Source organism: Brachyhypopomus gauderio, chromosome 2, assembly GCF_052324685.1.
Source record: "Brachyhypopomus gauderio isolate BG-103 chromosome 2, BGAUD_0.2, whole genome shotgun sequence".
NCBI classification, from domain to species: domain Eukaryota; kingdom Metazoa; phylum Chordata; class Actinopteri; order Gymnotiformes; family Hypopomidae; genus Brachyhypopomus; species Brachyhypopomus gauderio.
Window position 1 is genome coordinate 3398085 of NC_135212.1, and position 23061 is coordinate 3421145.

General features: G+C 47.7%; 3 protein-coding genes across 5 annotated transcripts; 2 read left to right on the forward strand and 1 right to left on the reverse strand.

The window, feature by feature from the left end:
• Positions 1-131: 131 nt before the first annotated feature.
• On the forward strand, positions 132-10130 carry carm1 (coactivator-associated arginine methyltransferase 1). 2 transcript variants are annotated; one of them, XM_076982512.1, is made up of 16 exons: positions 132-354; positions 3300-3425; positions 3534-3640; positions 3896-4000; positions 4464-4574; positions 4739-4916; positions 5042-5132; positions 5291-5372; positions 6277-6362; positions 6522-6611; positions 7166-7303; positions 7416-7505; positions 7585-7691; positions 8099-8179; positions 8433-8501; positions 9833-10130. In XM_076982512.1, exons 1-16 carry the CDS (start codon positions 213-215, stop codon positions 9967-9969), a joined length of 1740 nt encoding a protein of 579 aa, XP_076838627.1. In that variant the 5' UTR covers positions 132-212; the 3' UTR covers positions 9970-10130. The 2 variants fall into 2 exon arrangements, with proteins under 2 accessions (XP_076838627.1, XP_076838617.1); XM_076982502.1 differs by having other exon boundaries at positions 133-354; positions 8099-8197.
• Positions 10131-13036: 2906 nt separating this feature from the next.
• Positions 13037-15972, reverse strand: yipf2 (Yip1 domain family, member 2). 2 transcript variants are annotated; one of them, XM_076982642.1, is made up of 11 exons: positions 15956-15972; positions 15688-15798; positions 15509-15598; positions 15255-15307; positions 15023-15171; positions 14849-14929; positions 14611-14698; positions 14399-14515; positions 14033-14199; positions 13766-13948; positions 13037-13597 (listed from the first exon to the last, which is right to left on the reverse strand). In XM_076982642.1, the coding sequence occupies exons 4-11, from the start codon at positions 15283-15285 to the stop codon at positions 13499-13501; spliced, it is 915 nt and encodes a 304-aa protein (XP_076838757.1). In that variant the 5' UTR covers positions 15286-15307; positions 15509-15598; positions 15688-15798; positions 15956-15972; the 3' UTR covers positions 13037-13498. The 2 variants fall into 2 exon arrangements, with proteins under 2 accessions (XP_076838757.1, XP_076838748.1); XM_076982633.1 differs by lacking the exon at positions 15956-15972 and having other exon boundaries at positions 15509-15764.
• Positions 15973-16248: 276 nt separating this feature from the next.
• Positions 16249-19261, forward strand: timm29 (translocase of inner mitochondrial membrane 29). Its single transcript, XM_076982666.1, has 2 exons — positions 16249-16386; positions 16853-19261. The coding sequence occupies exons 1-2, from the start codon at positions 16290-16292 to the stop codon at positions 17506-17508; spliced, it is 753 nt and encodes a 250-aa protein (XP_076838781.1). The 5' UTR covers positions 16249-16289; the 3' UTR covers positions 17509-19261.
• Positions 19262-23061: the final 3800 nt, after the last annotated feature.

Below are 23061 nucleotides of genomic sequence, written 5' to 3' on the forward strand. Positions count from 1 at the left end.
ATTGCGGACGCACATGGCAAATAAAGTGATTTCATAACTTGATCTTCGAGTATTAATCATCTTTATCAGAACAAAGAGGGGGGGCGATGGAGCCCCTGGACGTGAGCCGCCCTCACACCCCACACGTGGGGGCAGTAATAAGCCGGGGCCTGTGTCGTTCCCCCCCGGCTCCACGTTAGGTCGCGGCGCGCCGTCCCTCCCCGAGATCGAAGATGGCGGTGTCCGTGTTCCCCGGCGTGCGGCTCCTCTCCATCGGGGACGCCAACGGAGACATACAGCGGCATTCCGAGCAGCAGCCTCTGCGCCTGGAGGTGAAGAGCACGCAGGACGCGGCCCTGCTCAGTCTGTCCAACCGTGAGTGCGGCCCGCGTTCCCGTCTTTTCTCCTTTATTCCTCCAGCCGGCCTGCGCCGAGCCCGGACCTACAGCGCGGCTAGCTTTACATGTGTGCCGCCGCGCTACCGGACCAGGTGCCGATTAAACCCCGCCGAACCGAGACCTCGGGTCTTTTAAACCCATATTCGGCCGTTTAAGAGTGTGTGTGATGGGTATTTGAGCCGCACCGTCCGTGTGTTTTATACGCGCCGGCGCCTCATCTCTCCACGCGTTAGTGTCGCCGAGACGGGCGTGCTGTGTTAGCCCGCGCCCGCTCCGTTAGCATGTTAGCTCCCTCCGCGCTCCTGCGTGCACAGGCGGCCCGCCGGCCCGGTACCCCTCGGTTAACGGTACGTTTCGTGGTCCCGGTGGTTCCGTTTGGGTCCGGGCTGAGTTCGTGGTACTACGTTCTGGGTACCGTCGCTCACGTCGCCCGGCTGCGGTCGCGGGTCTGGGGCTCAAGCGGCTGCGGCTTTGTGGCGGTGCTTCGCGCCGAGGCGGAAAGTTGCCGGAGCTGGCGGGGGCTGTGCGCTCTCCCCCTCGGTCACCCAGATAGCCCGACTGCCCCCCGTCCTGAAATATCAACCCTAGCCGGTACGTTTCTCCCCGGAGAAGAGCCCACACGGGTGCCGGCGGGTGTGGGAGCCCGTGGTTGTGTTTCTAAGCCCGGTTTGTGAGCTGACAGGATTGCGCGCTGTCCCGCGTCCCAACACTGCCCACCACGGCTCGTCTCATTCTCCTTAATGTGTTTATTTTGTCAAACATTTATCTGGTCAGTCATACGACTTTAAACGCGTTATGGCCAGAACACCCAGTCATGCTTTTATTTCTATTTCTTCCTCACCAGCAGCGCCTGTAGGCACTCATCTTTGTTCGGCATGAAACAAAGAGAAAGCTCCTTCATCGCCCGCCTGTTCGTTCAGTGGTCACCGCTTTTGTTACAGCAGGGACCCCCCCTCTAGAAAAACCCACCATGAAACACTTATACACACATATATGTGCACATAAACTTCTGTGAATCATCATCTGGGGGACTTTTTTCCTCCTATAGTAGTTAAACTACTGAAGTATTGAAGCATTAGGGTTGAGTGTTTGTTTAGTACTTCTTTTAGTGAAGTGTTGGGGAGCCCAGACAGGTTAGGGTCTCCTAGTGTGAAGAGACTGTTTGTGTTCTTATTACCCCAACCTGCCTGTGTAATAAGGAACTTTTGCTGGTTTTCTATGAGAATTGTATTAATTCCCCTTTGGTGTTTGAGTCTTTATAACGCCAGTACACCGTTGGGCACTAGGTCTTGATTCTGGTGAATATATTGTCAAATATGTATCTAGTTACTGGCTGTGGCTACCTTACTTACTTTCTGGCAACAGATTTGCATGTGGTCAAAAAGATATTTTGTTGCTGATTTGCAGGGTACTGTTTGTAATTAAGAAAGCTTGAAGTTGAACTGCTGTTAGTTATAGTTGGGCCTATTAATATGTAAAAGAACAGAAGCCTAATTCTGAGAATCTTGGATACCGTTTATACCATGAAACCACCTTTATACCATTGGATATATTTGACCAATTTGGCCAGTACCCATTTCATATCTCAAGACAATTACTTAATTTCTCTAATATTTGACAATAGTAAAGATATTCTCATATCTTTTAAATCAGCTGACATCAAATAAACAAAGCGTTAGTGCTCCTGGAGGGTTTTTTATTTTTGTCTTTTAGACTGCTAAAGGAAAAAAAAGGCAGGCATATAATCAAATTTAATCAAAAAGAGAGATATAGAACCTGTTCATAATGCTTATTATTTTGGGAAATTATAAGGTGTGGGTAGCCATATCTGTATGTCTTCATTGTTGTTGATGACATCTACATGTATAGCTAGACCCCAGGTTGCTTTTTAATACATGTTATGAGTTATGTGCTGATGATTGCTTATATAAGCAACTTTTCATAAATTGCATAAATCACTTATTGGAGTCAATTGGACAGATGCCTTTGTTTCACTGCAGAGTGGTCTTTCTCTCAAGGTGTTTTGCAGACAAATGCATACTTAAATGTGGTAGTTTTGCCATGCACAACCTGCCTTCTAATGGTAGTGTGCATACATAATGTACATCATTTCTTCATTCTATCACTTACAAGCTCTGCCAATGCAGAAGTGGCAGAAAAAGGTGTTGCGTGCACACTCTCTCTCTCTCTCTCTCTCTCTCTCTCTCTCTCTCTCTCTCTCTCTCTCTCTCTCTCTCTCTCTCTCTCTCTCTCTCTCTGTGCTTGCTTGTTTTGTACTGCTAATAACTGCAGTATTGACGTGCATCTTTCCAACCTCTCCACAACTCACTTGAATTGTCAGTGACGATTGAAGATGGAAGCAGGTAGACACGTGGAGGGCTTTGAGTTGGGAGCAAGACCATTTTCATGCAGCCTCTCATTATTGGCTTTTGCATACCTGCAACAGATAATTGAATGAATTAATCAGCTACATTTTCACAGTTCTTAAACATGAACATATCATGAACCACTAAACTAAAGGCTTTCAGGCTTACTGAGGAATCCAGTGGAACCGAGTGAATCTGGAAGTGTGCAGGGGCCCAGATAGCTGTGTTCATCAAGGGTACCTTTCACAGTTAGCAGCAGTGGTCTGAACTATGGCTATGCAATGGGTCATTTGTCATGTGTTATTGCAGTATTGGTCTCTTTAGTTAAATTGCTTCTAAAACACTATTTGCGAAAGGAGCACTATTTTGAGGGGAGTGTTTGTCATATCCTGTGGGCTGACCTCAGGTGTTTTCATTAAATGTTTTTTTAGGTGCTTTGGTGAATCGTGGCATTCATGAATAAGTGTAAAACATTTCTGGCTGCAGCCTTATTTGTCTGTATTTTGCTGGTCTGGTCTGGCAGGATCCATGAGCTAAACGTGTGTTTCTCCTACAGATGAGGATTCGTGTGTGTTTAAGTGTTCGGTGTCGCGGGAGACGGAGTGCAGTCGCGTGGGGAAACAGTCCTTCATCATCACGCTGGGCTGCAACAGCGTGCTTCTCCAGTTCGCCTCCCCCACAGGTAACCCTCACGCACGGCCGCCGGACGTCCGCTTCGGTGTGCGGTCGACCGCTGCGCGTGCGCGATGTGCTAACGCGCTTCCGCGTGCCGCTTTGCCCCCTTGTGCAGACTTCTCCTCCTTCTACAACCTCCTGAAGAACTGCCGCGGCCACCTGAACGAGCACTCCGTGTTCAGCGAGCGGACGGAGGAGTCGTCGGCCGTGCAGTACTTTCAGGTGGGTGTGGTTTGGGGCTCCGCGGCCGCCGCCCTGCCTGCAGGGCGTGGCACCGGCCGTGCCACTTTTCTGTTACCGTCTCACGCTGTTCAAGTTTGACTAGTAAAGATATGCACCGCTCCGCTAGAAGGAATGTTTTCTTTTGTACGTGGTCCTTTGTCCGTGCGCGAGTGTGATTTTTGTTTTAAAAGTTGAATGAACGAAAGGCTCATTCGTTGCTCTCTTCTCTTCTTCTGCTCCTCACGTGAACCTCAGTTTTACGGCTACCTCTCTCAGCAACAAAACATGATGCAGGATTACGTTCGAACTGGAACTTATCAACGTGCAATTCTCCAGAACCACACTGACTTCAAAGACAAGGTAGTGACCCGTCTTCATTCCTCTCTCAGTGGGCTACACAGTTATTTGCTTGAAATTACCTCTCCCCGCCCCTTGGCATAGGCCCCGCCCCTTGGTATGGTCGCAGCCATGTTTCTGCAGAAGACTCTTGGGTTTGTTGGTGAGGTGCTGTGGGGTTTCTCTTTTATGGCTGTGGTGGTGTTTTTGTGCTCGGATGCTGATACTGTGAATGTTGCATGCTGGATGATGAGCTTTCTGTGTAGTGGTTGTGGTTTAGATGTGCTGGCCTTAATAAGCCGGCATAAAAACAAACAAACAAAAAAAAAAACAAAACAAAGCAACAATGATTACCACGTTCAGTTCATCCCAGAAGTGTCCAGCAGGACGGCCGTGTGTGTTTTGTCTCCGAGGGTGGTGGAGTGTGAGCAGGTCCCCGGCGGATGAGTGAGTGTAGCACCTCCTCACCCTCTGTGCCCCCCCACAGGTGGTGCTGGACGTGGGCTGTGGCTCCGGCATCCTCTCCTTCTTCGCGGCTCAGGCGGGCGCACGGAAGGTCTACGCTGTGGAAGCCAGCACCATGGCTCAGCATGCAGAGGTCAGCTTCTCCACACCTTCAGAGCTGTGTCCAGAGTTAGGCTTTTTTAGTACAAGGGGGTCGTTACGGAGCGAACGTGTGTGGTTGTGTGTGTGGTTGTGTGTGTGGTTGTGTGTGTGGTTGTGTGTGTGGTTGTGTGTGTGTGTGTGTGTGTGTGTGTGTAGGTGCTGGTGAACAGTAACAGGCTGACGGAGCGGGTGGTGGTGATCCCAGGGAAGGTGGAGGAGATATCCCTTCCTGAGCAGGTGGACATCATCATCTCAGAGCCCATGGGCTACATGCTGTTTAATGAAAGAATGCTGGAGAGTTACCTGCACGCTAAGAAGTTCCTCAAACCTAATGGTGAGCACACACTTACACACTCACACACGCACACACACACTCTCACACACGCACAGGCACACACACACACAGTGTATCGTACCATTTACTATAACCTGTGGGGTTTTCCCGGTTTGTGTCTGCAGGTAAAATGTTCCCCACCATCGGCGATGTCCATCTCGCTCCCTTCACAGACGAGCAGCTGTACATGGAGCAGTTCACAAAGGCCAACTTCTGGTGAGTGTCCTCAGCACGGGGCTGTGTGTGTGTGTGTGTGTGTGTGTGTGTGTGTGTGTGTGTGTGTGTGTGTGTGTGTGTGTGTGTGTGGCTGGGTGTGTGTGAGAAGTTTGTCCATTCTATCACCTCCACGCCTGTTTCCCTGACACACACTTCAGGTACCAGCCGTCTTTCCACGGGGTGGATCTGTCTGCGCTGCGGGGAGCAGCCGTGGACGAGTACTTCAGACAGCCTATCGTGGTAAGGAAACGGTGTGTGTGTGTGTAGGTGTGTGTGTGTGTAGGTGCATGCATGCCTTTGTATACATGTGAGCGAGTGTGTGTGTGTGAGCGCTGAGCCCAGGTCCTGTCGCTGCCCATCATGTATGGGAGGTGAGTCTGAGGTGTTCAGAGCGGTGCTTTAAGCAGGATTGAGTTACACTGGTTCATAACGGGTTGGCACTCTACATAAAGCCAGGCGAGAACTGAGAGAGGAGCTTGGCCTTCAGATCATCCATTTATTTAGCGTCTGGGTGGTGGTACAGAGAGGAGCTGAAATTATTTTGGTTTCCATGTATTATGCTGCGGCCGATGACCGCCAATGGTAGCGTGTGGGTTTGGGGCTCTAGAAATTAAGCTAAACGAAATAACAACAAAAGCACCTAAAGATAGCAAGATGATACTCTAAGCTTTACAGCTCTTTTTTACTTAGAATTGAAGCGCCATGGTTTTTACCTCGGCTGAAATGTGTGTGTCCGTGTCTGCATGCGTGTAAGTGAGCTAGAGTGTGTGTGTGTGTGTGTGTGTGTATCCAGCACCAGTCAGCTGTGCAGGCCTGCGTCATGCCTGAGGCAGTGTTGCTGTGCCGAGATAGTGATGCAGATGCACTTGCCTGGCTTTAGGGGGCGCTGCTGTGGTGCCTCGCCACTGCTCAGTGCTGGTGCAGAGTCCCTCGGAGCGAGAGCTGGGTCCCCCCTCCCTGTGGCCCAACACTAACACACGACAGGAGACCTTACACGATATCCCAGCTACTTCACCCTGTGTTCACACTCCTGCTTCACTGTCTCCTACTCCCTCGCGTTATTGCAGTGAAGACGTGTTTATTTACCGTTTAAATTCTCATGGTCTCTTAATCCTTTTTTTAAATCTTCCTTTCTTTCTTTCAGGACACGTTTGATATCCGAATCCTGATGGCTAAATCCGTAAAATACACTGTCAACTTTTTAGAAGCAAAAGAGGAAGACCTTTATAAGTAGGCCGGTTTTTATGTCATTGACCTTTTTCGGAATTTTTATCCGTGTTGTAAATTCGGTGTCTATACTACATGGTGAATTTATTAGCTCACATGGAGCAGACTCCTCGACCTTTTGGACGACCTCGAGGTCCCACTATTTTTTTCTTCTTCTTTCAGGATAGAGATTCCCTTCAAGTTCCACATGATGCACTCCGGCCTGGTCCACGGCCTGGCCTTCTGGTTCGACGTGGCGTTCATGGGATCTGTGTAAGTTTAGCGGGTTAGCGCCCAATACTCCGTCGTAATGCTCCGTGTAAGTGCGTCGGGTTAGCGCGTGATGCTCCGTCTAAATGCTCTGTGATCCAATTTTAAGAATTCTTCTGTGAGTCATCGGAGGGTTATTTGATCTCGCAGTTCAGCACACAGAACTCGAGCGAAATGCTCTCCCAACTTCCGACAAATCCCTGTGCGTTTCGTACGCTGTCGGCTGTGATTTAGCTCGGCTGACGTCGGGGTGCAGAAAAGCCACAGGAACCTGCGAGACTGGAGGTTCTCGAGGGATCTGCAGCCTGTGAAGAGCTTTCGCTCCTCCACCTCTCAGCATGTGTCGGCCTTCTGACACATCAGTGGCCTTTTTACGACTTTATTTTTTGTGTATATTTGGGCCACTTGAACCCTACAGCTGTTTCTGAGGCTCTTCAGAAATCACAAGTGTCTTAACGGGAGTGGCCCGTGCACCGTGTGATTGACACGGTGAATCTGAAGGAACTGAATTCTGAAGGAGCTCTTCTCTGTCTCCTTGCACCCACGCGTCCCTGAAGGATGACGGTGTGGCTCTCCACAGCCCCTACAGAACCCCTGACTCACTGGTACCAGGTGCGCTGTCTGCTCCAGTCCCCTCTCTTCGCCAAGGCGGGAGACACCATGTCCGGCACCGCCCTGCTCATCGCCAACAAGAGGTCAGCTCCGCCCACCCCCGGCTCCTGCAGCTCCGCCCAACTCCTCTCCCGCCCGCCAGCCCAGGCCGCTTCAGTGTTTTATTAACCGCTCGGTCTTGCGATGTCTTTTCAGGCAAAGCTATGACATCAGTATTGTTGCTCAAGTGGATCAGACGGGCTCCAAGTCCAGCAACCTCCTGGATCTGAAGAATCCGTTTTTCAGGTTAGTTTGAGCTCTTCTGTCGGGTGTAATGGGAATTTGATTTATGGGAGGGCCTCTCATCTTTTGTGTGTTTCTACAGGTATACGGGCAGCACCCCAAACCCTCCTCCCGGTTCACACTACACCTCCCCTTCTGAGAACATGTGGAACTCTGGGGGAGCCTATAGTATGAGCCAAGGCATGGCAGGTACACACACACACACACACACGCACACACCACGCACACACCACACACACACACCTACCACACACACACCTACCACACACACACCTACCACACACACACACACACACACACACACACACACACCTATAGTATGAGCCAAGGCATGGCAGGTACACACACACACACACACACACTTCTTTACCAGTGAATACTGAAATATTCTACATCTATATCTCTTGGAGCTCAAAGAACTGGAACGTAAGGTACATTTACTGGAGTTAAGGTCCTTGTGTGGTTGGCATCCATATCACGATGGTGCCAGCTGCTACAGGCAGTAGGTGTCCTCCACCCACCGGGTCTTTCAGGAGGACCAGGAGGACCAGTGTGCTGGTCCTTCATCTGAACTCATTCCTGTCTGTCTCTCTCAGGGATGCCAGCAGCTTATGACCTGAGCACTGTCATTGGGGGCGGTGGCTCAACAGTGTCCCACAACAACCTCATTCCCCTTGGTACAGACACGCATGCACGTACGCTTACGGATGCACACACACACGCGCCTACACTGTAGTTTAGAAGAAAATTAGTCATTATTTAATACATTAAATATATATTTCATTTTAATATTAACTATTTATTAGTGTAAATGTAGTTATAGTAAGGTCTTAGGCAGAGGTGCTTGGTCTCTCCTCTCTCTCTCTCTCCCTCTCATAACCTTTGTGTAAGGGTACTGAAATGGAGACCTTTACCTGTGTCTTTTCCCAGTCAACACGGGGATTGTCAATCATACTCACTCCAGAATGGGCTCCATCATGAGCACAGGAATCGTCCAGGGTATGTGACCCACACACACCCATGTCTCCCTGGGTCAGATCTGACACAGGGACTTTGTAGTTTGCCCAGATCCATGTATATCTATGCAAATGCTTGTGGTTACAAGGTTGTCTGTTCATTGGTCACATGTATGCAAATCGCTGTGGGTAGGTCATGGTGTGTGAAGCTCGGATAATGACGGTGTTTTTTCTTCCTGTATCTGTTTGCTGATATAATGGGTGCTGTGTGAACAGAGTCCGATGGGAAGGCCCTTAGTCCAACTCCTGCTTTAATGATAGTTTTTGTTTGTTTGTTTGTTTCGAACAAATTTATACTTTTTGCTCCATCATGAGCCGGTGGGAGGATGTAGCGTTGAGGAGGAGTGTAATGTGGGATGAAGACGAGGATGAAGCGTTGAGGAGGAGTGTAATGTGGGATGAAGATGAGGATGAAGCGTTGAGGAGGAGTGTAATGTGGGATGAAGATGAGGATGTAGCGTTGAGGAAGAGTGTGATGTGGGATGAAGATGAGGATGAAGCGTTGAGGAGGAGTGTAATGTGGGATGAAGATGAGGATGTAGCGTTGAGGAGGAGTGTAATGTGGGATGAAGACGAGGATGTAGCGTTGAGGAGGAGTGTAATGTGGGATGAAGATGAGGATGTAGCGTTGAGGAGGAGTGTAATGTGGGATGAAGACGAGGATGTAGCGTTGAGGAGGAGTGTAATGTGGGATGAAGATGAGGATGAAGCGTTGAGGAGGAGTGTAATGTGGGATGAAGATGAGGATGAAGCGTTGAGGAGGAGTGTAATGTGGGATGAGGATGTAGCGTTGAGGAGGAGTGTGATGTGGGATGAAGATGAGGATGTAGCGTTGAGGAGGAGTGTAATGTGGGATGAAGATGAGGATGAAGCGTTGAGGAAGAGTGTAATGTGGGATGAAGATGAGGATGAAGCGTTGAGGAGGAGTGTAATGTGGGATGAAGATGAGGATGTAGCGTTGAGGAAGAGTGTGATGTGGGATGAAGATGAGGATGAAGCGTTGAGGAGGAGTGTAATGTGGGATGAAGATGAGGATGTAGCGTTGAGGAGGAGTGTAATGTGGGATGAAGTATAAGTGTACTCTACTGCATTACACTCCAAGAGTTCCTGCTTGGAGAGGAACGTTGTTGGTCCTCACACCATCACCTGCAGCCATGTTGAGAGGGCGGTGTCTGGAGACACGGCTCAAATATTGGCTCTCCCGTTCATGAGGAAGTACAGCTCAGCCTCAAAGTGCAGCATGCTGCTCTCTCCTGCCAAACTGGAATTACATGAATGATTTAGGTGTTTCTCTCTCTCTCTCTCTCTCGCCAGGAGCCACGACGGGTCAGCAGGGTCCGAACAGCAGCACACACTACCCTGTCACCAACCAGTTCACCATGGGCGGCCCCGCCATCTCCATGGCCTCCCCCATGGCCATCCCCAGCAACACCATGCATTATGGGAGCTAAGGCCCCTCGTGGGTCCCCCCCTGCATGTCCAACCTCCCAAACTGACCACAGCCAAAACCAGAATACCAAATGCAGTGCTGCAGTGTCTGGCCATCACCTCTTCTATCTCGATGTGTTATATAGTCGTATATATATTTTCTCTCTCACTCTGTCTGTCTCCCCCCCCCCCTCTCTCTCTCTCTCGCTCTCTCCCCCTCTGTGTGGTGTTTCTTACATATCCGTCCCTCACAACCTGCAATGCCAGCGTTCACTCTCTCAGCCAGCCGGTGCGAGGTGTGCCGCTCTGTCCTCCACAGCAGTGCGGGTGCTGCTGTCGAACAGTTCCAGGACGAGCCACAGGGTGGCAGCACTCGGCTGTCGATCGACTGAAGAGCACAAAATGACTTGAGCGTTGAGATCCAGCGGACAAGGACTCAACAGCACAGGATGCTGACTGCAGGACAGTTAAAAATATATATATATAAAATAATCAGACAGGCATTCACACGTGAACATAGACATGCCCATCAGTGATGGACCTTTGATGCAAACCTGAGATTAGGAGCAGGACTGTCCGGCTGTTTCTAGGTCTCTCTCTCTCTCTCTCTGTCTGTCTCTCCCCCCCCCCCCCCAACTTATCCGTTATTAACTCAGCATGAAGTCTTCATCTTGACCTGACTAAACATCTGTACCACATCTGGGTTTTCCCTTTTCCTCCTAGGATAATGAACTCGTGTACAATTTATGCTGTAGGCACCCAGTCCATCAAGGCAGTGAGCGCACCGGCCCGTCCTGTAGAGAGCCCAGTGTAGATGGGTTCCTCCTCGTAGTTCATCCCGTATCCGTGTGCTCATCTCATCCCTTTTGATTGTCGTGCAGTCCCAGATGTGCGTGTGGCTCCATGTTTCACGCGGGAGATTCACGAGCAGCATTAGCGAAACCGTCTCGCTCAAGCCCCGCCCACCACCACTGGTAACACAGAACCAGCCTCTTTTTGGATTTTATTCAAAATCCATTTATTATTTATCACCTGTGTAGATTCTGAGCACCCCCCCCCCCCCCCCTTAAAATAAAACTCCGAACCAACCCCCCCCCCACATCCTGCCATGCTGACCTGGCCCCCTGCAGTCTGTGCCGGACTGAGGGAGTCGTTTAATCAGACAGATGAACTGTGCTGTGGGGACTGTGGACACATTCACTGGCCGCTGCAGCAGGACAACACTTTGAATCCGCTACGTCCTAGTTTACATCCCCACACCCGACATTTTGACCTGTGTGTGTGTTTAGGTGCCCGGTGGACGGAGGCCCCCCTCCCATAACCTGCTCTGAGCATCCCCTGGCCCTTCTGTTCCTGTCTCCCCACTCTGGGCGCCACACAGACCACACACACACACTTTGAAAGTGTATGCATTGCTTCCAGTCATACTTAATTTTGTTTCAGTTCATCATTCATTTTGATTTAGAAACTTTCAGTGAAGAAACCGCTTGCTAGTTTATAGAATTAACTTTTTTGCTTTTTTTTTTTCCTTTTTTCTTTCCAAAAACAAAAATCAGACAAAAAAAAGTGCTAATTAAATGTTGGTGGAGACCTCCCTATAAAGTCTGGCTTCTTCTGACACTTCCGTCTGACCTCTCATTTCTGAGGTTCAGCTGCTGATGTAACAGAAGCCACAAGTTGAATGTTTTAAATTTGTGTATTCACTGTGCAGTTTCACACGCAAATTAAAGTGCAGCTGCACCTTCCAGTTTCAGTTGTTTTTCCCACCCAACTTTTTTTTGGGATTTATATATTTTTTCTTTGGCTGGGGGGTTTTGTTCTTTTTGTTTTTATTTTACATAATGCCCAGAAAAGCAGGAATGTTTATGGATTCTCTTGTGTGGATTGCTACACTTTGAACGTAAGACATGATGCAGTCTAGATAACTCGTAGCACCAACGTCCACAGTTGAACCTCGTCTTGTAAAAGGCCGCTATACGTTTTGTCTGTTTCCCTCATGGAGACGACTTGGTGATGTTCCTGCCATCAGGGGGCTGATTCTTTAAGTCAAACCAGCCCGTTCCGACTGGCTCTGTGGACAGCTCAGTTAATCACATCGTTTAAATCGGGCCATGACAATAACGGCCAGAGGTCAGTACACGATTGCCATTTTGTTCAAGCTTACTAAGAAACTGGGTACCTATCCTCATAAAGGCAGCTTCAGTGGAAGCAGACACTCTTTTTATATCTGTGTTCAGCAAAGAGTTTGACTTCAATTCCCATATGCTATAAATTGGATCTATGAAGTGAAACATAACTGATATCTCAGGTGATTGCCCCCTCCCCCCTCCCAGGTGGAAATGTTGTAGTCTTCAGCCCGTTTTTTGTTCTTGAGGGTTGGCTAACATGTTGCACAGTAGCCTGGGGTCTGTTGGGCGGACGTGGCCGGCACAACATTCACCACGAGCAGCAGTTTGCGTGACGAACTCCGCCCCGTCAGGGGGCACGTGTGCAGCTGGCAGTGGGCAACCACAAGAGGTCATAAATTAGCCCTGCATTTTTACATGGCATGCATGCGAATGTGTCTAGGTTCGGGGTTGCGTTAAGTGTCTGGAGCTTCCTTTTTTTTTAAGAGACACTTAAAATTTAAACTTGTTGTAATTAAAACTTTTAAGATCTGAGCTTTGGCTGAAAATAGGCCGTCGGAAGAACTGCGCTATTGCAGTACATCTTGGATTGTGTGACCACCACAGATTAGCGCTGGAGGGATTAGATTTGCATGCATTGTTTTGATCAGAATTATTCATGTGTTTAACCGTTGCAATGCCAGCATGTTTGGAAACATTAGATGAGAATTCAGCGAAGATCGTTCAAGATGCTAACATTGATATAGCAGCATTCTGCAGTTACAATACGGGAAGGGCCTTAATATTAACAACGTGTAGTGCATCCTGACTAACGGTCATTTGTCCAGTGAAAGTCTTGGTCCATGATTCAGTTTATTCAATTCCAAATTGAACAGTTGGACAGATCATTCCTGTCTGGTGAGGGGGGGGGGGGAGGGGGGGGGGGGGGTTATTATAGTAAATTTTCAAATCATGTACACAATCTGATGGGAATGACTTAACATAGCAGTCAAAGCAGAAACCTGGCCAGGAAAAATGCAAATAAATAACCCTGGCAATCCCTTCGTCTTAGTTTCAAGAAAAGAAGCAGTGAAAAGAAATGAACAAAGACATTTTTCTGGACCAGCTTGAAGTGATGAGAATTTGCAAAGCAGGTTTTAAATCATAGCACTTCACACACTCTTAAACCAGGAGAAAACCAAAACCAAAAATGTGTTTTTGTTGGGTTTTTTAAATATATTTTCATATTGGCTTGAGAACTGAGATACTAAATGCATTGACACCCCATCTTATTTTTATGATATACAATACTTTAATCTGCAGCATGCAGTTTCATCAGCCCAGACTGGGAACTCAAGTCTACAGCCGATGAATTGACAGTCTTCATATTTGTATGTATCTACATTTTTTTCCCTTAATCCCACCCCAAACCTTCTTTTCCTGCTGGTCAGTGAGGTTTGCTAGTCAACGCTGTGTGATTTAGGGTCGCAGTAGTCTGTGGAGGGCTTGGTGACACCGTTTGCACTGCAGTTTGGAAGAAGTAGAGCTGAAAGAGACGAGAACAGAGCCGTTACAAAACGAAGGCAGGTACCTACAAGCATTTATACTTTAATGACCAGCCGAACCAGATCTGATGTGCTGAAACCCGATAGTTGGTGCGGAATACACCTCTGACTGGCTTGTGTCATGTTAAGCTATTGGTACTGCGAGTCACCTTGCAACCAATGGCCAGCAGGGCGTGGAGCAGCACTATAACCACCATGCTGACCAACGCAGCCGTCTTGGTGTCGTCACGAACAGCCGGCCAGAAAGTGATGACCAACACTGAGCCAGAGATCACCATGGCGATCAGAATCAAAAGCCACTGGAGCCATCCAAAGGGAATTATCCATAATATCTTTATAAAAACAAAAACAAGTGTGAGTTGAGGTCATAGTAATGCATCCAGAGTTACTCTCATGACCAGGCTTGGCAAACTCACCGAGGTAGGAATATAAATGAAGAGAGAGTAGCCGTAGATGCACACCGTCTCTAGAAAGGAGTAGGAACTCGTGTGTCTCTCGCCACCCCGTCGCCACGTCATGAAGCCCCACACTCCCAGTGGAACCAGCCATGCGTAGAGGAACACGGCAAGCGCCGCGATGGTCACTGTCGGAACACACCAAGGACAAGAACCGGATGATTTGCACTTTGACTCAAACTGTTCTGTGTGTTTAGCATTTCTTTTTCAGAGCTTGATTATGAAGAAATAAAAAAATACACTTGGCCTAATATACATGAGTGAGATAAAGGGAGGGAGAGGGGAGTTAAGTTCTATTCTTTCTTTGTATCTTGATAGTTTTCTGACCTCGGTGGAACTGTGGTCTGTATTGGTATTTAGGGTCACCCATCTGACTGAGAAATGTAGAAAGGTTTCCACTGATGGCCACAGAAAATACCAGTGTCACACATATCCAAAATGGCCCTAGAATCAATAGAAACATTATGCCATATGTGCAATAAACATATATTATATTATATACATCAAATCTGCAGCAGTGTAGGAAATTTATTCCTTACCATATAAATCTGGGTTATTTCGAATGTGATGTTTGATGAAGTTATGTCCTGGTATAGGCATAACTGACCCTTTGATCCTATCCAAGACCTAAACATGAGAAATTTCTTTCTTATTCTTCAACTCTAAACAAATCAGTGTTCCAGAGAACAAAGTGAAGTATCTAGCATAATAACCACAGTGTAGCTGTTGATCAACAGGTGTTTGTGGCTAGTGTCACTGCATCAGGACTGGACATACCTGCACTGTGTCCACATTGAAAAAAGACTGATAGTATTCAAATGTCCAAAAGCCACTGCTTTGCTTTTCACCTCCCAGCAACTGTAATTGAAGGATGATGCAGTGGTGTTCAGACACATTGTTGTGGATACAACAGAGGTCAGATCATTTCAGGATCTCTTAAGTGTTCAGCACCTCTGAACGCTCCTGCTGGCTGTCCTCGTCGTCTGACAGGTCCAGTTTGACGTCCCCCGTGGACGCAGAAGCAGCGGATCCAGGCCGGGACGCGCTCAGCGTGGACGCACCCGGGTCAGCAGACAGCAGCTCTGCAGCCTCCTCAAACTCTGCAGGGGGATATAAAACAGTGAACCAGAGGTGGGTGGGCGAGAACATGCGGACAGTGTCCTGCAATAAACGCATAACCCACCTTGAAATGTTAAATCATCTGGACTCGCCATGCTGTGAGATCACGGCCACACACTAGAGAGAAATAAACATGGACAAATATACAGTAAACAAAAATAATACACACGTGTTAACACTAATGCCACCCAAGTGAAATTCCAGCTTGTCTGGGTTTGCCACTCACTATTGGTTTCTAAAGGTGAATTAAATAAATCTACGTTAACTTTATCATAATCTCATATGTTAATATGGGTAATGTGAAAGAATCAAACCAACCTGACACACAGTCTTCTTGTAATCACTCCATGAAGCTGGCTTAGCCGGCCAGCTCGTTAGCTAGCTATTTGCTATTACTGTCGTTCACAACTGGGAATAATGAAAAATAAAAGATCTATATGGTACAAACCGATTTTAGTGTCTGAATACAACAAAAACCTAAGCAGTTACACACACACCTCTAAGCTGATTTTGCCCATGCTCCACGTCACCGATCGCGCGAGGAAGTTCCTGTCTGTCAATACAAGGTCACGTGACCCAACTGAAGCCGGAACAGAAGGACAATTAACCTGAAAAACAAACAGTACGGGCTTTAGTTTGAGAATTGATCGCACTTTACGGAAACTCTCTCATTAAATTAGAATAAAATTAAATTTAAAAATGATAGTGTTTTCTACTAATTAATTCAATGTATTCTACTAATTAATTCAAAATTGATATACACACCTTAACGGAGAGACCTTAAATTACATTTCATGTGGGAACCTAAAAATAAACCCCTTTCCAGAGAATATATCTATTCGTCACAACTACATTAAACACTGAATGATATATAAAATAAAACTACATTTCATGTGGGAACCTAAAAATAAACCCCTTTCCAGTGTCGGAACAATAACACTGAACGTACTGAGGCATTCGCCATTACGGCTCTCCAGTAACCCGCTGTGTCCTGCTTTATGGGCGGGGTTGTTGGAAACCCGCCGTACTGCTGGTAGTGTTTCCGGGTGACTTTAACCAATGAACCGTGAAGCGTTTGTCACGTGGTTCCACCCCTAACATGGCTGCCTCGTGGGTGCTGCGGAGAGTCTGCTCCACCGCCGCCTCGGCGTCTGACAAGGGCACCAGGTGGCAAAGACTGTTGAACAGTCGAGCGAGTGAGTAGGGGTTTCTTTGCTTTTATTTTTTCTCTTGGTGTTCCGTATTTTGCACTCCCAATCTCACTAGAACTGGTCATTACTCAATTTACTGTGCACCATACCCTTACATACCCAGTTCATTAGAAATACTTAGGTATTTAGCTTATGCCCAAAAAATATGCAGTAGCATTGTGGTCAGAAATAGATCGTTCATGAGAATAAATAACAAAATGTGTGTAGATAAAATACCTATAATCTACACAAAGTGCATACAAGATTTTTTACTGGTGAGTGTAGATAACGTTAGTGCATAATTTTATTGGTTTAACAACGTTAACCGTTTGTATTTTTTAATTAACGGCACCAGTTATATAGACCACGTGATCATCTCCAATGTTCTTGCTCCTTAGTTTGTTTTCCGGTAGTGGGAAATTCACGGTTGTCTTTGATACTCTAAAACCTATTGAGATGAACCTTTTGGCAGGTGCGTGGTGTCGCAGTCTTCTGGGCGACTACAAAGAGGCGTGTCGTGAAGTGGTCGTCGGGGCACGGGAGCACCCCCTCAAAGCCGCTGTTTATGTGGCCTTGCTGGGGGGGACATATGTCTGCTACCGCACCAATCCAGACGGGGCTTCTTTCCAGGCTAACCTACTAGAGAAATCCAACGAGCTAGCACTGCTGTCCCCGTGGACACGCAGCGGCACGTCGGACGAGCACGTCCAGAGCCTGGTGAAGCTCCACGCCGAGGGCCGCTTGCGCCACCTGAGTCTGGGCGTCGTCTCGCTGGCGTACGTGGCGGACCACGACCCCGCCTGCGACCTGTACGAAGCTCGCTGCAGCGCCCTGTCCACGCCCTGGGCCGAGCTGCCCAGACGCCTGTTGGACGTGGGATTCGCCGGCCACTGGTGGCTCCTGGATGAGAAGATGAAGGACTACGACATCAACGAGGAGGAGTTCAAACACCTCGCGCCTGCCTTGGTCGCCACAGCGCCCCCCTCTGCACAGGAGACGGAGAGAAACGAAAGACTGCACGAAGAGTCGTGGAAGCCGCTGGTGATGGGGGAGGAGATGAAGGACGCCGTAGACATTGTGGTGAAAGAGGGAGCAGTAACAGGAGAAAGGAAGGAGAACAGCGCATGAGACGGGACGTCATTATGATGTCATTAAGGACTGCACAGCCACTGACGTGCAAAGTGCCGACTTTGTCATTTATGATCAAATTAATTTGTTTCAGTGTGAAAGGTAGAGTGTGTTTCTGCACAATAACTCATTCATTAATGGTTATTAGGGTATGGGAACAAAACAAAGCTATTTGTCTTTTTTTTATGACCTATAATGAAATATGAAATGGAAGAAACTACATTTGTTTGAATCGTGAGCATGAAGCTGATCATAACATCATAGCCGGGTCTACACAAAGTCCTTCTCTGAGAGATTTTTCAGCATTACACACGCTGTTTTACGCTGTTACACAGGTAACTAGATCTTAACAGACAAATAGTTGTCCCACCACAGAGACCGACATGGGTGTGGTCTTGTCCTCATAGGGAAAGGTGGGTTTTTTTTTCTTTCTTTTTCCCGCTCCTTCAGAACGACGGTCACCACTTTATTCCTTTCGCTAAAGACACGGACGGGTTAATTATCTCATGAATCAGATTCCATTTGAGTGACCTCCTGTTTCATTTCCAGGAGAAACCTTCGCGCTGCAAATTAAACTCTCTCGAGTCTTCTCTCTTCCATCTTCCCTCTCCCACATGTGTGCGCACCCTGCTCTGAGATGGTTGGTATTGATCGTGTGGCTCTCGGAGCTGCGCAGGCTTTCGTTCCTGATCGGTATCCGATCTCCCGGAGAGGGTCGTTCATCCTGACCCTGCAGTAAAGAACGCAAGCATGGGGGTGTTGGGGGAGAAGTGTGTCCTCTTAAACCCTCCTCGGTGTGTGAATACTAATACTTCCCAATCGCAACGGAAGGGAGCAGGCAGCTTATGTATTAGAGCGTGGGGGTGTTGTTCGTGCAGAATGAAAGACTCATGACATTTGAATAGTTAAATAACCTTAACAAAACTGTTCACTAAACTAAAGGCACCTACGTTGTTGTTTGCTGCTTTGGAGCAAATGACTCCAGACAAGGGTGACCCAGGGTGTTTTTAAAGGGCTGTGGGGCCTCGATTACTGCCTCCGGGATTTCCTCTCTTTGGAGAACTCCCTCTCTGCATGCTGCAAAACCCTAAAGGTCGTTCCTTATCTGCACGTAACTGTACCCCACTTGGGACTGGGAAGAAACACGCTGTAATGGGGTCAAAGGTGAACCAGTGATGTCATTGATGCACATTTACAAACTGTCTTTCTGAACTATCATATGTCACCCAGTGAACATTAACAGTTGAGACCTGTAACTTGCTTTAGTAAAAAAAATAGGTTGAATGTGAATTATTAAATTATCACATCCTTCCCAAATTACTCTGCAATACTGTACATTGGAATGGTCATTGAGTCTGATCCCTTTTTTTTTATTATCACACTATTATTCAATCGCTAAAGATTTTTTAGCTTGGCACAGGAAGTCAGTAGTCTCCAGCAGTGGTATCTGATGCCCCTCCGTCCTCATAATGCACTGGAGCACTTGGCCCGTCCATCAGATGGTCCACAGGGACACGGAAATGGACAGAACCGTTCCCACTGTCTGCACCTTCCTATACAGCACACTCCAGTGCCCGAGCGTTTTAATGCTATCCCCGACTTACTTTAATTTCCTATATGACGACTGATGTCAGATAAGCAACAGCAATGGGAAAGAAACCCAAGCAGAAGCTTTCTGCTGGGTATCATTCTCATGTGTGCATTTTCCAGTCAATCATTAAAAGATGTTTTTGTTTACTCCAAGGTTGTATTTGCTGTTTGTTTGTTTGTTTGTTTGTTTGTTTTACCATTCTTACACTTTGCCTTCTTTCTCCACTCCAATACCCCCACCCCACACTCTCCTCCTGTTGACTATTGACCGCCACCCTGTCAAATATGTCGCCGTGGCCAGTGTCAGATGGATGTGGTGACTGCACCAGAGGTCTAAGGACTGGTCAGCATAGCCCAGACGCTGCGGGTGGGGGTGGACGTGGGGGTGGGGTGGAGCCAGGGGTCATTGGGTATAAAGTGGAGGGAGTTAGGGGGTTTCTGGCCATGGGTCTGACCTCTGTGACCATAACTCTACCTCCATATATAGCATGTCTCATCAGTATGGGTTAAGGGTAGAGAACAGACTAAATGCGGAGGAATATATCTTACGTGTTTTCTTTTTACAGCTCTCTTGAAAAGTAAATCTTCAAACCAACATTGCATCCATTCAAAGTGTTAAACCATTCGGTGTACCTTCTGTACTAAAGAAAGTCCTCTTTAAAGGAAACACGGTTCCCGAGTGACAGATGAAATTAGTTTGATCATGAGCAAGCCTGATGGTTAAACTGTTAACAAGAGGCGTCGCACGAGGCAGCTTTAACAACATTTAGGGTAGTGGCTCCCAGAAATGAAAGGGTTAAATGTCTGGCACGCCGTGGGAGGAAAGCGTGTGTGTGTGTGTGTGTGTGTGTGTGTAAGAGAGAGCAGGAGGGACAGTTAGCAAGAAATGGTGGTATAAATAAAAATGTCTGTCTGGTGTGTGAACATTTTTGACGATGGGAGAGAAGCCAGCGCTTACACATGGAAGAGAGAGAGAAATGGAGAGAGCGAGAGAGAGAGAGAGAGAGAGAGAAGGGTGGGGATAAGGGTGTTGAGGAAGGGGGAGGGAAGAAACCAAAGAGAGGGGGAGGAGGGAGAAACGGAGCGTTCACAATTTTCATTCAAACTGACATAGCCTGCGTGTCCTGGTTTGCACTTCCCTCTCTCTCTCTTTTACACACACAGTCGTTCCACACACACAGTCGTTCCGCACACGCACGGAAACAAGCAGACAGTCTGCAGCTAAGTTTACGGCAGGAGGACGGATTCGGAAAAACGGAGGGGGGAGGACGGAGAGGTCAAAAAACGAGGAGAAGCGAGTGTGATAGGTGCACGGCTGGGGAACCGCGGCGACCTGCTGAAAAGTGAGGACAGAAGAAAAGGGGGGAGAGTTTGAAAATAGGCGAAAGAGGGTGTGGGGGAGAGGGGAACTGCAGGAATATGCTGAGATGGAGGAATGCAGGGTTGGACCAGCACAGCTCGACATATAGAGGGGGCAGGAGTCAGACTGGGTGTATACATCTGAGCTCTCCCCCAGGGGCTGGGTAAGTACCTTCTACCTGCTAGTTTTCTTCATGTCTAGTTTTCTCACTGCTTCCCTGAAATTCACAGTTCTAATGTTAATTTAGTACATAATGCTTGTAGTAAGGGTTGCAATTTTTTTATTCTTTTTTTTTGGGGGGGGGAGGTTTTGCATTAGGAGGCTTTGACATGCCAGGAGACAGCTTTCACAATGTGATTCAAATTTGATGTGACATTTGTGGCAAGTATTGCTTATATGGTTGGACATGAGTGCAGGAGGAAGCTAATGTGATGTTATTCATGAAGGCATGCGTGAGCCGTGTGTCTACGTGTGCTCGTATGATACATAACGTGGACGTGTATGGGACTTCGCTTTACTCTGTGTAGTTCCTACGAATTATAACATTCAGTTCACATTTTCGAGTTGTAATTACAAATACAAAGGCTCTGTCAATATTACTTAGGCACACATTTTTTGTGTGTATATGTGTAAGACTACCGGGTAGTATTAATCCCTATGAAAGTGAATAGCAATTAGATTAAAGTATTGATCCAGTCTGGGGCAGGTAGACACAGACCCAGACGGTGGGAGGGACATCACCATTCACATGACCATAGACATCTTCATCAATAACTGTCTCGCACCCATAGCTAAAGTACCTGCAAGGACCAGCAATTGGGGGGCCTCTGCACTCATTAGAGCCTGCTTAAAATGACCAAATACAACACACACAACACCGTGTTTTGTCCTCCATATTTATAGACCATTGGTTTTCTTGCAGAAACACCAACTGGTAGAATTTATACATATTCATAGCTATGGTAATAATTGTTAGTTAATTAATGTTATATAGCTTTGATATATAAAGGTGTAGGGTACGTCTCTGGAAACACTGTCAGGTTATCCTTTCGAGAAGAATAGCATGTGAAGATGCACATATGCGAATGTATGACAGACATTAGTAAAAATGCACATTCTAGGGCAGAAATGCATGCACAGACAAAACCACACCGTTAAAGCCCCCAGTCCTCTGAAACGGCTGTGTCTCCCTTGAACTTATTCACCAAAGGGTCATGAGTTCAAGTCCCAGGTGGAGGGGGTGGGCTGTCTCGGTAGTCTTATTCTTCCTGAGAGACCTTCCCCCGTCTCTCTGTCGCTCACAGGCTCAGCCACTACCGCAACGGCTGGACAAACACATGCGTATGAAGCAGCTCGGACGTGTCCACTCCAGGCCAAAAGGACGAGAGCAGGAATCCCACGTTGCTTCTCTCCCTTAGCCCACAACTCACACTGGCATTTAAAGCAAAGGTCTCAGGATCTACTAATGATCCTTGTATCTCATGCTGAAGCACAAAATGGTTGTGTTACATTACATTCATCCGCAATACCTGTTCTTGCTTTGGGGGCATGGCTGTGTGCTAAATGATACAGGTTTCTTTTTACCACATGTTTGTCCGCGTGTGTGTGTGTGTGTGTGTGTGTGTGTTTTGATCCTGCAGACAGACAAACGGACAAGCGTCACTACCAGACAGCCCCTCTTTCATAGGAAATGAGGCCCTTTGACCTTTGCCATTCAGTCTGTCTGGAAATGCAGAGCCTGGAATCGATCAACACCACCCTGCACCCCCACCCCCACACCCGCCCAGACACGCACTCTCCACCTCCACTCCTGTGGACTCACTCACCCCTGCCCTCCTCCCCTCCACCCCCTTCCATTTTTCTCTTTCTCCGCAGAGAGCAGCGTGCCCCCTTCCCGTTCACGCTCACCCCTGGCCCCCCGCTCCCCTCCCCCACTATCAGATAATAGGCCCCACAGTGCTTATGCTACATTTCGTGCAGCCCCTGGTGCACTGGCCCCCTTTACGTCTGACCACGCAGCGATGGCTTCCAGCCTCAGGGCAGGGTCCTGTGTAGAGCGCTGGACGAAACTGTGAGTAAATTCTTGGCATGTTTTGAAAGAAAAGCGTCACGCATCCTGTGTTTAGTTTAGCATCGCCATCTGAATTTTGCACTCCGTCAATTTTGTGACATGGTTACACCTAGCCAAGGCGACCATGTGGACATGTATATAGGTAGCAAATCTTGATGCGGTTGAGTGAGTAAATCTATGTAGACCTGCATTTTGTTGGGTTACACACGCTCCTTTGAATTTTTATGAAGAAAGAAAGAAAGAAAGAGAAAAACTCGGCCACAGGCGAGTCACGGTGAACATTCAACGCTGTCGGTGAGTTTTGAAGTGAGTGAAACCATCGAGCGTTGAGTGTACCCTGCCTCTCGAGCTCACACCTACCACTACAGCTTCATACGCTGCACCAATTACACGTGCAATATCTCTTAGCCGCCGAGCTGGCCAAGATGGCTGCCGGGCTGCCTCCACTGGCATCACCACTAGCCAATGCCAAAGACACTCCATCCATTCCCATAGCTCAGAGTCCCGTTTCACATTCATTGCTGTCGGTGGG

What these genes read in the sequence shown, in the direction of transcription:
- carm1 (XM_076982502.1), top strand. Translation starts at nt 213, where the DNA reads ATGGCGGTGTCCGTGTTCCCCGGCGTGCGGCTCCTCTCCATCGGGGAC. An exon ending in CCAGTTCGCCTCCCCCACAG is followed by an intron (nt 3,426 to 3,533) that starts GTAACCCTCACG and finishes CCCCTTGTGCAG; the next exon opens with ACTTCTCCTCCTTCTACAAC. An exon ending in CCATGGCTCAGCATGCAGAG is followed by an intron (nt 4,575 to 4,738) that starts GTCAGCTTCTCC and finishes GTGTGTGTGTAG; the next exon opens with GTGCTGGTGAACAGTAACAG.
- yipf2 (XM_076982642.1), bottom strand. Translation starts at nt 15,285, where the DNA reads ATGGCGAGTCCAGATGATTTAACATTTCAAG. An exon ending in AGATGATTTAACATTTCAAG is followed by an intron (nt 15,172 to 15,254) that starts GTGGGTTATGCG and finishes ATCCCCCTGCAG; the next exon opens with AGTTTGAGGAGGCTGCAGAG. An exon ending in GCCAGCAGGAGCGTTCAGAG is followed by an intron (nt 14,930 to 15,022) that starts GTGCTGAACACT and finishes CTTCAATTACAG; the next exon opens with TTGCTGGGAGGTGAAAAGCA.
- timm29 (XM_076982666.1), top strand. Translation starts at nt 16,290, where the DNA reads ATGGCTGCCTCGTGGGTGCTGCGGAGAGTCTGCTCCACCGCCGCCTCG. An exon ending in ACTGTTGAACAGTCGAGCGA is followed by an intron (nt 16,387 to 16,852) that starts GTGAGTAGGGGT and finishes ACCTTTTGGCAG; the next exon opens with GTGCGTGGTGTCGCAGTCTT.